The sequence below is a fragment of the Pristiophorus japonicus genome, chromosome 16 (genome assembly GCF_044704955.1).
Source record: "Pristiophorus japonicus isolate sPriJap1 chromosome 16, sPriJap1.hap1, whole genome shotgun sequence".
Lineage (NCBI taxonomy): Eukaryota > Metazoa > Chordata > Chondrichthyes > Pristiophoridae > Pristiophorus > Pristiophorus japonicus.
The window spans coordinates 94000431-94015181 of record NC_091992.1 but is presented as its reverse complement, the minus strand read 5'-3'; the positions used below and the strand labels follow the sequence as shown (position 1 = coordinate 94015181).

Sequence of the window (14751 nt, the reverse complement as noted above, 5' to 3'; positions counted from 1 at the left end):
AGGTGGATTCTTGACAGATCGCAAGTTCCGTGTTTAGGGCCCGCAAATTCAGCCCCAATGATTTTTGAGACATTTACAATCCAACATTTTTAAGTTCAATCTAAATCTTAACTTGAAAATCCATATCAGAAAAACAAAATGTACTTACATATTTTTTTTTTTAAATCAGTTATCTTTGGAATGATTGTTAAAGCAATTTTGTGGAAGTTTTTAATACACTGTTCACTGAGATACTTGAAACTAACTGATTTGAAGTGTATATAACATGGATGAACATTTTATGTACAAGAAAAGGACAGCAGGTGTGAATTGATGATAATTGTGACGTTAAATTAAAACTGAACAGTGATCTATTAAAATGGATTGAAACTTTAAAAAAACAAAATAGGATGAGTGAAATCCACTTATGGTTTGAAGAGGACCAAAACAAATGAATTCCTTACTTTGTACTTCAGGATCTGCTGTTCCCTCGGCAGTTTGATAATATTCGTTGCACAAAGCAGTTAGTGCTGAGATAACAGCTTCCTGAAACTGAAAACACAGGGGTTATTATTGTTTTCCAGCAATTTTATTTGAGCAATTTAATTTTTATGAGCAAAGTAATAAACATGCTGATTCTGAACTTGATCAGTGTTAAGAATGAGGGAAAGTAGTGGGGAAAAAAATCAAATACTACCAATAATCACAGTAACATCTTTACATAAAGATCACAAAACATATTGGTATGTTTCATATTATGTCAACTGGAACTGGATATCTCATTCAGACTTAACCTCTCACTACTCAAATGTGCCACTCAATTGGGACATCTAATTTATACAGCATAGCGTTTACATAAGGAAGAGGATAATAAGATGCATTACCTTGATTTTCTGTTTTGCAGTGCTTGTGAAGTGATGTATGCTTTTCAAACTGTCGTCAATAAGCCACTGCCATTCAGCTACCCAAAAATAAATTAGTTTTTTCATCAGCAACCATCTTCAGGTTGGAAGCAAAATGCTACATACAAATTACCTTGATAATGAAGCTTTTCTGTTTCCCTTAAAAGATTCAACAATTACAAATATTTTGCAGGTTGAAATGCAGCAAATACATACAGCAAAAGACAAGTTCAAATTTTATACATTTCTTCCTTCATTGACAGGCAAAACAAATTTGCTTTGAGAGATAAGCAATCATCTAAGCTAAAGAAATAAGGCTTCTGGGCAGAGTAAACAGATGCTTACTGCAAAATATTGAAAAAGGAATTAAAATGCAAATTAGCCATTTAATTTCTCCTTTTTCTTTAATTTCTGAGTTTTTATTATTTTAATATTTCAGTTTTAAAATAAATCTACAAGAATGTAAAATGTTTACTGCTACAAATAAAAATCCGTTATTGAACTGCAATATTCAGATTAACCATGTTTTCCTCCTTTCACTATTAACAAAAAAGTCTGTGAGCATAAAGTAGGATTCCTCACTTAACATCTGCACCAACCTCCTCATTAACATTACAAAATGGAGAAAAATATACTGCATTATTTGCATCAATGCTGGATTTGTATTCAATATGAATGAAACATTTCAAAATACTACATTGAAAAGTAACACCTCCATCCTAATCTGAATAACTGCTTCTCTGTTTTGACCTCTGTCAGATAAATTGGTTCTAACAACGAGAGGCACTGACCGACTCAAAAATGATTATGAACGAAAGCCAGCGAGGCTCACAAGATAGAAATATATTTTTTATTCCTATTCCTTCAGACTTTGTTCTTTAAGACTAGACTGAACTATCCTTGATTCTCAAAGTATACTGCACTAATCTGTATATATGGAATTTGAAACTGGTAGCTTTTCGACTTGTTAAAAATGCCTAAACATGTCATCCATTTTGTACAGCTACCATTACACATTCACTACTGACCCTATCTTTCGTGATAACTAGTAATATCGTACAACAGGAAGTTTTAAATAATACATTAAATAAAACTTACTAATTATGGAGTCATTCTTCAACGGCATTTTTGATAGTGACATTTTTTCTATGAAACAGCAGACTGTAAAAAAATTAGGAAAATAATTTCTGCAGTTAGTGACAAATTCATAATTGATACATATTTAAATCTATTGATATGAATTCATGAATAAATGGTGCATTTCACCAATGTTTAATTCTTTCAAAGAAATACAATATTCTGTTTTTATTTAAAAATAAACAGGAGAGTTTTGATTATCCTCAACATGCAGATACATATATACGAAAAAGGACAGATATGGCACACCTACATCCACCATGAGCTCCCAACTCCACCCCATTCACAGAATCTTCAGGGTGAAATAAAAAACCAGAGTAAAAGCCATAGTCCAATTGAGGAAAAACACTGGGGCCAACATGAGTTGCAGCATCAGAAAAAAAAAGTAATATTTAATTAAATTCAGCAAGAATTTCAGAGAATTATAGAATGATACAGCACAGGAGGCCATCCAGCCCATCATGCCAGTGCCAACTCTTTGAAAGAGCTATCCTCTGCCCTTTCTTCCCAGTCCTGTAAATGTTTCCCCTTGTAGTATTTATCCAAAACCCTTTTCAAAGTTATTATTGAATCTGCTTCCACCAACCTATATGTTTTTTTTAAACAGCCTTCTTAACTTTTGTCCTGCACCATCAAAGATTTATGTACATACACTCCCAGGTCTTTCAGCTCCTGCAACCCCTTTACAATTGTACTATTTAGTTTATAGTGCCTCTCCTCATTCGTTCAACCAAAATGCATCACTTCACACTTCTCTGCACTGAATTTCATCTGTCATGTGTCTGCCCATTTCACCAGTCTGTCTATGTCCTCCTGAAGTCTGTTACTATCCTTCTCACATTTCTGAGTTTCATGTCATCTGCAGACTTTGAACATTATGCCCTTTATACCAAAGTCCAGGTCATTAACATAAATCAAAAAGAGGTCCGAATACCAACCACTGGGGGACACCATTATATACATCTCTCCAATCTGAAAAACAATCGTTCACCACGAGTCTCTGCTTCCAGCTGCTTAGCCAATTTCATACCCACCGTGCCACTGCCCATTGAATCCCATAGGGTTCAATGTTGCTAGCAAGTCTATTATGTGGTATTTTATCAAATGCCTTTTGAAAGTCCATATACACAAAAACATTACACTAATCTTGGTGACTTCATCAAAGAAATCATTCAAGTTAGTCAAACATGATTTATCTTTAACATTTATGAACACAATTTTTTTTCAAATGAAAATTAATTTTGTCCCAGATTAATGTTGCTAAAAATGCCCCCACCGACATTAGGCTGATTGGCCTGTAGTTACTGTGTTTATCTCTCTCCCCTTTTTTGAACAGAGGTATAACATTTGCAGTCCTCCAGTCCTCCCATGTCTATCTCTATGCTTAGTTCCCTCAGCAACCTAGGATGCAACCCATCCGAACGAGGTGACTTTTCTACTTTGATCAATTTATTTTATATTGTTCATAACATAAATAGATTTAAACTTTTTCTGCTGGAATTAATATTTCAAATATAATTGATTGCAAAGGAATTAATTGTGGATGATTTTTTTTTAAAGCAAGTTAGACACAATTTCGTCCCTTGCCATATGCACAAAATGCGGTACATCATTCAAGGACACGTTGTTCTGAAACAATTGGCATCTTGCTGGATTTTCGGGTTTGCCATTTCTGGAGCGAAAACGGAGGTGGGGCGGGTAAGTTACCGCCCGGGTAACGTTTGCGCTGCGTGGAGAAATTTTTGCCATCTGGGCCCTGAGCCTGCAGCGCAATGGAAGGCGTTGTATGACTTTTGCGGTGCAAAAATGGGAACCTCGCCAATTAAAGTGCGGGGCCGGGAGCGTTCCTAGATAGGCCTTGGGAGGGGAAAAACAAAACAAAAGAAAATCACAAAAACATTACAAAACATTGCCCACACCACCACAACTCAAATCACTACAAAAAAAATAAAAGAATAAACACTGGAACTTACCTTTTTTGCAGTATATCTACCTCACCACTGCCAGCAGGGCTGGACCGCTCTGTTTACCCTGGCGGTCATTGCGGGACGCACGGGTCAGGTGCAAGTTGAAACTACTGCCAGTGTCGCAACAAGAGTCGTTGCACACCCGGCGCGGCTCTTCCCGGCAGTGCTTCTAAGCGTTGCCGCAAAAAGAACCCGAAAATCCAGCCCCTAGTAAAACTAACATACAGTGCTTTAAGTGGTAACGTAAGAGGTGCGGCGTTAGATGCCCAGTGAGGGGCAGCATTCGAGCCAGCAAGGGGTGGAGGTCGAGCCCAGTGGGGGGCGGTGCAGCATTTAACAGCGGCGGGGCCGTGGCCCAGGAGCGGCGCGGCATTTAACAACAGTGGGACCGGGTCTCAGGGGAGGCACAACAGAACTTAGTCTCCAGTCTTCTTGGTGAATCCTCGCCACTGAACCAAGACCTAGCTCTGTCAAGTCCGTGTGGTAGCTGATGTACAACGGTCACCACACGTTAAAAAAAAATCCACGCACAGGCATCTTCCACCCTTTAAGACGCAACTCATTGTAACACCTGTGAGCCCATCTTTTTTTGGTGTGAAGAGCGTCATCCTCATCACGAGGGACTGCCTCGTCGTAGTAAGGTAAGTTGGGAGAGCATTTAATTCATGAGGCAGCAGCAGTCAACATATTTTGAAATCCCATCCTACAGAAATGGAGCAAGGCTTATCTATAAAATGGGTGTGGATTGTTTTCAGATGATCACATTTAAAATGGCAAAATCAGCAGTATTCATTTTTTCCCCCCAAATAAGTTGACATGTTCCAAATATAAATTCAGGCTTCAACTGAGTATTTAAAAATATATAATTTACACTTAAACAAGAAATCCTCAATTATATTTTAGCCTTGCATTTCTTTATCTTTTACATTGTTGCCAATAGCTGTGGAAGGAAAGCAAATTGTTCTGTATGTTGAAAGAATACTGCAGAACACGACCTTATTATAGTTTCTATGATCATTCCTTTGTGGCCAGTGAAGTACCAAAGAGTTGTCAGTACTAATGTAAACACACCCTATAGCATCACCTGGAACTTCACTTTCAGGTCAGACAATGTTACAACTGGCTTCAGAGTTAAAGACATGGGGCTAAAACTCCGGCCTCACCGGGTCCGAAGCGCGGATGGACCGGGAGATGCCTCGCAAAAGCTGTTTTTTGGGACGCGATGCGCATGTGCCGAAAACCAGGTTTTCCGATCTGTCAATTCTTGACAGATCCTCCGCATCCCCGGGAGAAGGACACCCGCGCGGGAGAGACTGGGCTATTTGTCCATCTCTTGCCCAGTAAATGTCCTCCAAACTCTTACACCTGGCAGTTGGTGAGAGGGGAGCGACCTGTCAAAAGCCCAGCGGGAGATCGAGAGCCAGCGGCAGTTGGAGAGAGGGGAGCGACCTGTCAAAAGCCCAGCGGGAGATCGAGAGCCAGCGGCAGTTGGTGAGAGGGGAGCGACCTGTCAAAAGCCCAGCGGGAGATCGAGAGCCAGCGGCAGTTGGTGAGAGGGGAGCGACCTGTCAAAAGCCCAGCGGGAGATCGAGAGCCAGCGGCAGTTGGTGAGAGGGGAGCGACCTGTCAAAAGCCCAGCGGGAGATCGAGAGCCAGCGGCAGTTGGTGAGAGGGGAGCGACCTGTCAAAAGCCCAGCGGGAGATCGAGAGCCAGCGGCAGTTGGAGAGAGGGGAGCGACCTGTCAAAAGCCCAGCGGGAGATCGAGAGCCAGCGGCAGTTGGTGAGAGGGGAGCGACCTGTCAAAAGCCCAGCGGGAGATCGAGAGCCAGCGGCAGTTGGAGAGAGGGGAGCGACCTGTCAAAAGCCCAGCGGGAGATCGAGAGCCAGCGGCAGTTGGTGAGAGGGGAGCGACCTGTCAAAAGCCCAGCGGGAGATCGAGAGCCAGCGGCAGTTGGTGAGAGGGGAGCGACCTGTCAAAAGCATACTGGTGCAGCTACAGCGGGAGAGAAAGCAAAATAGAAGTAGAAAGTAATCAAAAAGTGACGTCACAGCCAATGGGGTAAGTGATTGGCTGGTGATTGGTGAGTAGCTTTTTTTTTATTTTTTATATCAGTAAGTGAACTATAACATTGTTATTACCAATTTAAGGGTATCTAAGGTTAAGACATGGCAGGAGAGCTCGGTCATGTGATATGCTCCTCCTGTACCATGTGGGAACTCGGGGACACTTCCGGTGTCCCTGACGACTACGTGTGTGGGAAGTGTATCCGCCTCGAGCTCTTGACGGTCCGCGTTGCGGAATTGGAGCTGAAGGTGGATTCACTCTGGAGCATCCACGATGCTGAGAATGACGTGAGTATCACGTGTAGTGAGTTGGTCTTACCGCAGGAGAAGGGTCCACAGCCAGATAGGGAATGGAAGACCAACAGGAAGAGCAGTGCAAGAAAGATAGTGCAGGAGTCCCCTGTGGTCATCCCCCTGCAAAACAGATACACTGCTTTGAGTACTGTTGGGGAGGATGACTCATCAGGGGAGGGCAGCAGCAGCCAAGTTCATGGCACCGTAGGTGGCTCTGCTGCAAAGGAGGGCAGGAAAAAGAGTGGGAGCGCGATAGTGATAGGGGATTCGATGGTGAGGGGAATAGATAGGCGTTTCTGCGGACGCAACCGAGACTCCAGGATGGTATGTTGCCTCCCTGGTGCAAGGGTCAAGGATGTCTCGGAGCGGGTACAGGACATTCTGAAATGGGAGGGAGAACAGCCAGTTGTCGTGGTGCACATTGGTACCAACGACATAGGTAAAAAAAGGGATGAGGTCCTACGAAAAGAATTTAAGGAGCTAGGAGCTAAATTAAAAAGTAGGACCTCAAAAGTAGTAATCTCGGGATTGCTACCAGTGCCACGTGCTAGTCAGAGTAGGAATCGCAGGATAGCGCAGATGAATACATGGCTTGAGCAGTGGTGCAGCAGGGAGGGATTCAAATTCTTGGGGCATTGGAACCGGTTCTGGGGGAGGTGGGACCAGTACAAACCGGACGGTCTGCACCTGGGCAGGTCCGGAACCAATGTCCTAGGGGGAGTGTTTGCTAGTGCTGTTGGGGAGGAGTTAAACTAATATTGCAGGGGGATGGGAACCTATACAGGGAGACAGAGGGAGACAAAAAGGAGGCAAAAGCAAAAGACAGAAAGGAGATGAGGAAAAGTGGAGGGCAGAGAAACCCAAGGCAAAGAACAAAAAGGGCCACTGTACAGCAAAATTCTAAAAGGACAAAGGGTGTTAAAAAAGCAAGCCTGAAGGCTTTGTGTCTTAATGCAAGGAGTATCCGCAATAAGGTGGATGAATTAATTGTGCAAATAGATGTTAACAAATATGATGTGATTGGGATTACGGAGACGTGGCTCCAGGATGATCAGGGCTGGGAACTCAACATCCAGGGGTATTCAACATTCAGGAAGGATAGAATAAAAGGAAAAGGAGGTGGGGTAGCATTGCTGGTTAAAGAGGAGATTAATGCAATAGTTAGGAAAGACATTAGCTTGGATGATGTGGAATCTATATGGGTAGAGCTGCAGAACACTAAAGGGCAAAAATCGTTAGTGGGAGTTGTGTACAGACCTCCAAACAGTAGTAGTGATGTTGGGGAGGGCATCAAACAGGAAATTAGGAGTGCATGCAATAAAGGTGCAGCAGTTATAATGGGTGACTTTAATATGCACATAGATTGGGCTAGCCAAACTGGAAGCAATACGGTGGAGGAGGATTTCCTGGAATGCATAAGGGATGGTTTTCTAGACCAATATGTCGAGGAACCAACTAGGGGGGAGGCCATCTTAGACTGGGTGTTGTGTAATGAGAGAGGATTAATTAGCAATCTCATTGTGCGAGGCCCCTTGGGGAAGAGTGACCATAATATGGTGGAATTCTGCATTAGGATGGAGAATGAAACAGTTAATTCAGAGACCATGGTCCAGAACTTAAAGAAGGGTAACTTTGAAGGTATGAGGCATGAATTGGCTAAGATAGATTGGCTAATGATACTTAAGGGGTTGACTGTGGATGGGCAATGGCAGACATTTAGAGAACGCATGGATGAATTACAACAATTGTACATTCCTGTCTGGCGTAAAAATAAAAAAGGGAAGGTGGCTCAACCGTGGCTATCTAGGGAAATCAGGGATAGTATTAAAGCCAAGGAAGTGGCATACAAATTGGCCAGAAATAGCAGCGAACCTGGGGACTGGGAGAAATTTAGAACTCAGCAGAGGAGGACAAAGGGTTTGATTAGGGTAGGGAAAATGGAGTACGAGAAGAAGCTTGCAGGGAACATTAAGGCGGATTGCAAAAGTTTCTATAGGTATGTAAAGAGAAAGAGGTTAGTAAAGACAAACGTAGGTCCCCTGCAGTCAGAATCAGGGGAAGTCATAACGGGGAACAAAGAAATGGCAGACCAATTGAACAAGTACTTTGGTTCAGTATTCACTAAGGAGGACACAAACAACCTTCCGGATATAAAAGTGGTCAGAGGGTCTATTAAGGAGGAGGAACTAAGGGAAATCTTTATTAGTCGGGAAATTGTGTTGGGGAAATTGATGGGATTGAAGGCCGATAAATCCCCAGGGCCTGATGGACTGCATCCCAGAGTACTTAAGGAGGTGGCCTTGGAAATAGCGGATGCATTGACAGTCATTTTCCAACATTCCATTGACTCTGGATCAGTTCCTATCGAGTGGAGGGTAGCCAATGTAACCCCACTTTTTAAAAAAGGAGGGAGAGAGAAAGCAGGGAATTATAGACCGGTCAGCCTGACCTCAGTAGTGGGTAAAATGATGGAATCAATTATTAAGGATGTCATAGCAGCGCATTTGGAAAATGGTGACATGATAGGTCCAAGTCAGCATGGATTTGTAAAAGGGAGATCATGCTTGACAAATCTTCTGGAATTTTTTGAGGATGTTTCCAATAAAGTGGACAAAGGAGTACCAGTTGATGTGGTATATTTGGACTTTCAGAAGGCTTTCGACAAGGTCCCACACAGGAGATTAATGTGCAAAGTTAAAGCACATGGGATTGGGGGTAGTGTGCTGACGTGGATTGAGAACTGGTTGTCAGACAGGAAGCAAAGAGTAGGAGTAAATGGGTACTTTTCGGAATGGCAGGCAGTGACTAGTGGGGTACCGCAGGGTTCTGTGCTGGGGCCCCAGCTGTTTACATTGTACATTAATGATTTAGACGAGGGGATTAAATGTAGTATCTCCAAATTTGCAGATGACACTAAGTTGGGTGGCAGTGTGAGCTGCGAGGAGGATGCTATGAGGCTACAGAGTGACTTGGATAGGTTAGGTGAGTGGGCAAATGCGTGGCAGATGAAGTATAATGTGGATAAATGTGAGGTTATCCACTTTGGTGGTAAAAACAGAGAGACAGACTATTATCTGAATGGTGACAGATTAGGAAAAGGGAAGGTGCAACGAGACCTGGGTGTCATGGTACATCAGTCATTGAAGGTTGGCATGCAGATACAGCAGGCGGTTAAGAAAGCAAATGGCATGTTGGCCTTCATAGCGAGGGGATTTGAGTACAGGGGCAGGGAGGTGTTGCTACAGTTGCACAGGGCCTTGGTGAGGCCACACCTGGAGTATTGTGTACAGTTTTGGTCTCCTAACTTGAGGAAGGACATACTTGCTGTTGAGGGAGTGCAGCGAAGATTCACCAGACTGATTCCCGGGATGGTGGGACTGACCTATCAAGAAAGACTGAATCAACTGGGCTTGTATTCACTGGAGTTCAGAAGAGTGAGAGGGGACCTCATAGAAACGTTTAAAATTCTGACGGGTTTGGACAGGTTGGATGCAGGAAGAATGTTCCCAATGTTGGGGAAGTCCAGAACCAGGGGTCACAGTCTAAGGATAAGGGGTAAGCCATTTAGGACCGAGATAAGGAGAAACTTCTTCACCCAGAGAGTGGTGAACCTGTGGAATTCTCTACCACAGGAAGTAGTTGAGGCCAATTCACTAAATATATTCAAAAGGGAGTTAGATGAAGTCCTTACTACTCGGGGGATCAAGGGGTATGGCGTGAAAGCAGGAAGTGGGTACTGAAGTTTCATGTTCAGCCATGAACTCGTTGAATGGCGGTGCAGGCTAGAAGGGCTGAATGGCCTGCTCCTGCACCTATTTTCTATGTTTCTATAAAAGCAGGCGAATAGCCTATTTAGACCAGCGTAAGAGTTTTAAAATATATCAAAATTAAATTTAAAAACACATTTTTATGTTAAAAAACCGGTCCATTAAAGGTAAGTTTATTTTCAACCGTATTAAAACACACAAAAAATGTTTTAAAAAAATATGTTTTTTCTCTAAAACATTTAATTAACTTTAATTTCAATTAATTTTAAATATGTGAATTGTTTTATTTATTATGTTGTGTTTCTTGTCTTAGGGGTTTATTCTCATTAATAATAATGGGAACTCGGGGAAAGGGAATTCCCATTATTATCAATAAGAATACCGCAGCGTGATTGGTGGTCCAGGCCCACATGACCCCAGCTTTTTCGCATGTACGAGGAAAAGGCTGCACATTGAAAGAAGGCCTCCGACCGGAATTGAAGGCGCCTCCGGGATCACCAGGTTTTCGGGTTGGAGGCGTTTGTCCAAAGGAAGTGTCCGACCGGAATTTTAGCCCCATTGTATTACAATAGTGACTACACTTCAGAAATAGTAAATCTCAGGACAGAGGCTGTTCCGGATTCCGGGTATTTCTGCATTTCGGAATGTCTTTGGTAGGTGGGATTGGGGGCGGGATCGGGCGGCCAAGGTAAGGGGGGGGGGGGTGTGGGGGGAAGGCGAGGTCGGGCCGCCGAGGTAAGGGACGAGGTCAAGCCGTTGAGGAGCGGGGTGAAGTTGGGCAGGGGCAAGGTCGGGCTGCCGAGGTAAGGAGGCGGGCGTAGGTCGGGCTGCCGAAGACTGGGGCGAGGTCAGGCCACCGAGGGCCGGGGCGAGGTCGGGTCACCGAGGGCCGGGGCGAGGTCAGGCCACTGAGGGCCGGGGCGAGCGAGGTCGGGTCACCGAGGGCCGGGGCGAGGTCGGGTCACCGAGGGCCGGGGCGAGGTCGGGTCACCGAGGGCCGGGGCGAGGTCGGGTCACCGAGGGCCGGGGCGAGGTCAGGCCACTGAGGGCCGGGGCGAGGTCGGGTCACCGAGGGCCGGGGCGAGGTCAGGCCACTGAGGGCTGGGGCGAGGTCGGGTCACTGAGGGCCAGGGCAAGGTCGGGTCACCGAGGGCCAGGGCGAGGTCAGGCCACCGAGGGCCGGGGCGAGGTCGGGTCACCGAGGGCCGGGGCGAGGTCAGGCCACTGAGGGCCAGGGCGAGGTCAGGCCACTGAGGGCTGGGGCGAGGTCGGGTCACTGAGGGCCAGGGCAAGGTCGGGTCACCGAGGGCCAGGGCGAGGTCAGGCCACTGAGGGCCGGGGCGAGGTCGGGTCACCGAGGGCCGGGGCGAGGTCAGGCCACTGAGGGCCGGGGCGAGGTCGGGTCACCGAGGGCCGGGGCGAGGTCGGGTCACCGAGGGCCGGGGCGAGGTCAGGCCACTGAGGGCCGGGGCGAGGTCGGGTCACCGAGGGCCGGGGCGAGGTCGGGTCACCGAGGGCCGGGGCGAGGTCGGGTCACCGAGGGCCAGGGCGAGGTCAGGCCACTGAGGGCCGGGGCGAGGTCAGGCCACTGAGGGCCGGGGCGAGGTCGGGTCACCGAGGGCCAGGGCGAGGTCAGGCCACTGAGGGCCGGGGCGAGGTCGGGTCACCGAGGGCCAGGGCGAGGTCGGGCCGCTGAGGTAAGGGGGGAGGCGAAGTCGGGCCGCCGAGGGGTAAAGGGGGGGGGGGGTGGGGGTGGGGTTGCTGAGGGCCGGGAGAAGGTCGGGCCGCCGAGGTAAGGGGATTGGGGGGGGGGGGGGAATGGAGGTCGGGTTGCCGAGGGCCAAGGCAAGGTCAGGCCTGGTGTCCAGATTCCGGAACATTCCGAATTTCGGAACTTCGGATTTTGGATGCTCAACCTGCACTTGGATGTGAATTGTTGGCTATAATACAATTTTGGGGTTCATATAAAATAGTCAATCAAGATGATACAAGGTGGTATCTTCCTCAACTTACCTGCTGGTCTCATAAATGCTCCACCAAACCCTCTGCAGAAAAAGAACGAATAGGATAATTGAGTTTTTGATCATTAAATTCTAAGCACAGAAAATAACTGTTTACCATTTTATACTCTCACAGCTGTTATTGTTGCCCCCTGCAAATTTAAATGATCTGTGAATTTCCAGCATCTATAAATGTTTGTTGATACAGACTAATGATCTGTTCTTAACAACTGAGTTGCAATCGATCCTTAACATTGACTTTTATCTGCAAGTTTAACTCATTTCCAATGATAAACAATAAACAAATATTGCAAGATGTGATGATCCCATCAAGGTTCTGGACACAAAATTAACTGGACAAGCAGCTCTCAACTATTATTTAGAAAACCTCCAATACATTTTGTTCATTAGGTTATTGATAGTACATAAGCACTATAGTAAGTGACATCAAATTAGAAATAAATTTAACTTCATGTGAAATTGAATGATTTCAAACAGCACATAGAATAGTTAGTCATATTTAACACAAACTGAAAATATATGCTTTTGGCAGCGTTTAGTATGGTATACATTTTACAAATTGGCACATAGTCATGCCAACAAGGCAAGTTTCAGAAATAATGCTACTTTAGCAGGTGTACATCATTTTTTTATGTTAAACAACATTATAATGTAAGTAATCCATAGTTTTTTTCTAAATGTTCTGGACATAATAGCCTAGAAATTGCTGCTGGTGTGTTAATCATGAGGTTAACTGTGGCAATACTAAAAGTTTTGGAAAATGTTCAGCTGCTCAATAACCCCTAATTATTCCTGTGTATTATTGCAAGTGTAAATCATGTGATTTATTGCCCACACAATGGGCTGTCAAATGGAGTGCCAAAACTCATTGGAAACCAGCTGTCAACAACAACTGACATTTATGTCTTTAACATAGAAAAATGTCCAAAGGTGCGTCAATGAGGCATAATTTTAAAAAATGGACACCGAGTCAAAGAGGGATAAGATGTGGACTTTAAAGGAGGGTCTTAAAGGAAAAGAAAAGGGTGGAGAGGGGGAGGGGGTCTAAGGGTGAAATTCCAGTGTGTTGAGCTGAGGCAGTTGAAGGCATGGCTGTCAATGGTGGGAGAAGGAGTTGGTGGTTGCACAAGAGGCCAAAGTTGGAGAAATGAAGAATTATACAACGAACAGTACCGAAACGGCTCTTATCAAAATCACAAATGACATCTTATGTGACTGTGACAAAGGTAAACTATCCTTAGTCATCCTACTCGATCCCTCCTCGTCCTTCTCTGCAGCCTTTGACCAAATCATTCTCCTCCAACGCCTCTCCACCATCGTCCAGCTGGGTGGGACTGCACTCGCCTGGTTCTATTCTTATCTATCTGGTCGTAGCCACAGAATCATCTTAAATGGCTTCTCTTCTCACTCCCGCTCCGTTACCCTCCGGTGTCTGCCAAGGATTGACCCTTAGCCCCTCCTATTGCTCATCTAAATGCTGCCCCTCCCTGACATCATCCAAAAATGCAGCTTCAGTTTCCACATCTACACTAATGACATCCAGCTGTATCTCACCATTACCTCTCTCGACCCCTCCACTGTCTCTAAATTGTCAGACTGTTTGTTCAACTTTGAGTACTGGATGAGCAGAAATTTCCTCCAACTAAATAGTGGGAAGACCGACGCCATTGTTTTCGGTCCCCACCACAAACTCCATTCCATAGCCACCAACTCCATCTCTCTCCCTGATATCTGTCTAAGGCTGAAACCACACTGTTCGCAACCTTGGTGTCATATTTAACCCGGAGATGAGCTTGCAACCACATATCCATGCCTTCACCGAGACCGCCTATTTCCGACTCCACCCCCTCATCTGCTGCTCAATCTCTCATCCATGCCTTTGTTGCCTTAAGACTTGAATATTCCAACGTACCCTTGGCCAGCCTCCCACATCCTACCCTCCGTAAACTTGAGGTCATTCAGAACTCCACTGCTCATGTCCAAACTCGCACCAAGTCCCGTTCACTCATCATTCCTGTGCTCGTTGACCTACATTGGGTCCAGGTTAAGCAACGTCTCAATTAAAAATTCTCATCCTTGTTTTCAAATCCCTCCATGGCCTCGTTCCTTCCTATCTCTAATCTCCTCCAGCCCTACAATCCTCCATGATATCTGCGCTCCTCCAATTCTGGCCTTTTGAGCATCCATGATTTTAATTACTCCACCACTGGCGGCTGTGCCTTCAGCTGCTGAGGCCGTAAACTCTGGAATTCCTTCCCTAAACCTCTCTGGCTCTCTTTTTTCCTTTAAGACGCTCCTTAAAACTTACCTCTTTTTTTTAGCCAGGTGTTAAATTTTGTTTGATAAAGCTGTGAAGCGACCTGGGACATTAACGTTAAAGGCGCTATATAAGCCAAGTTGTTGTTGTTGCAGAAAGTTACAGAAATCCAGAGGGCCAAGGCCATGAAGGGATTTGAACACAACAATGAGAATTTTAAATTCGAGGCATTGGGGGACCAGGAATCCATGTAGGTCACCCATTTCTTTAGGAAGGATATCAAGGCCTTAGAGAAGATGCAGAATAGATTTACTAGAATGTTACCAGGGATGAGAGGCTTCAGTTATGTGGAGAAACTGGAG

At 45.2% G+C, this 14751-nt stretch overlaps 1 protein-coding gene across 1 annotated transcript in view; it reads right to left on the bottom strand.

Moving 5' to 3' along the window:
- The window catches only part of tbcd (tubulin folding cofactor D), a 400428-nt gene that overhangs the window by 109495 nt on the left and 276182 nt on the right, over positions 1-14751 (bottom strand). The window contains exons 23-26 of the mRNA XM_070857568.1: positions 12125-12156; positions 1980-2042; positions 864-940; positions 444-531 (exon numbers count right to left, since the gene is read on the bottom strand). Of these exons, the coding sequence (XP_070713669.1) occupies positions 444-531; positions 864-940; positions 1980-2042; positions 12125-12156 (260 nt within the window). The remainder of the gene's footprint in view (positions 1-443; positions 532-863; positions 941-1979; positions 2043-12124; positions 12157-14751) is intronic.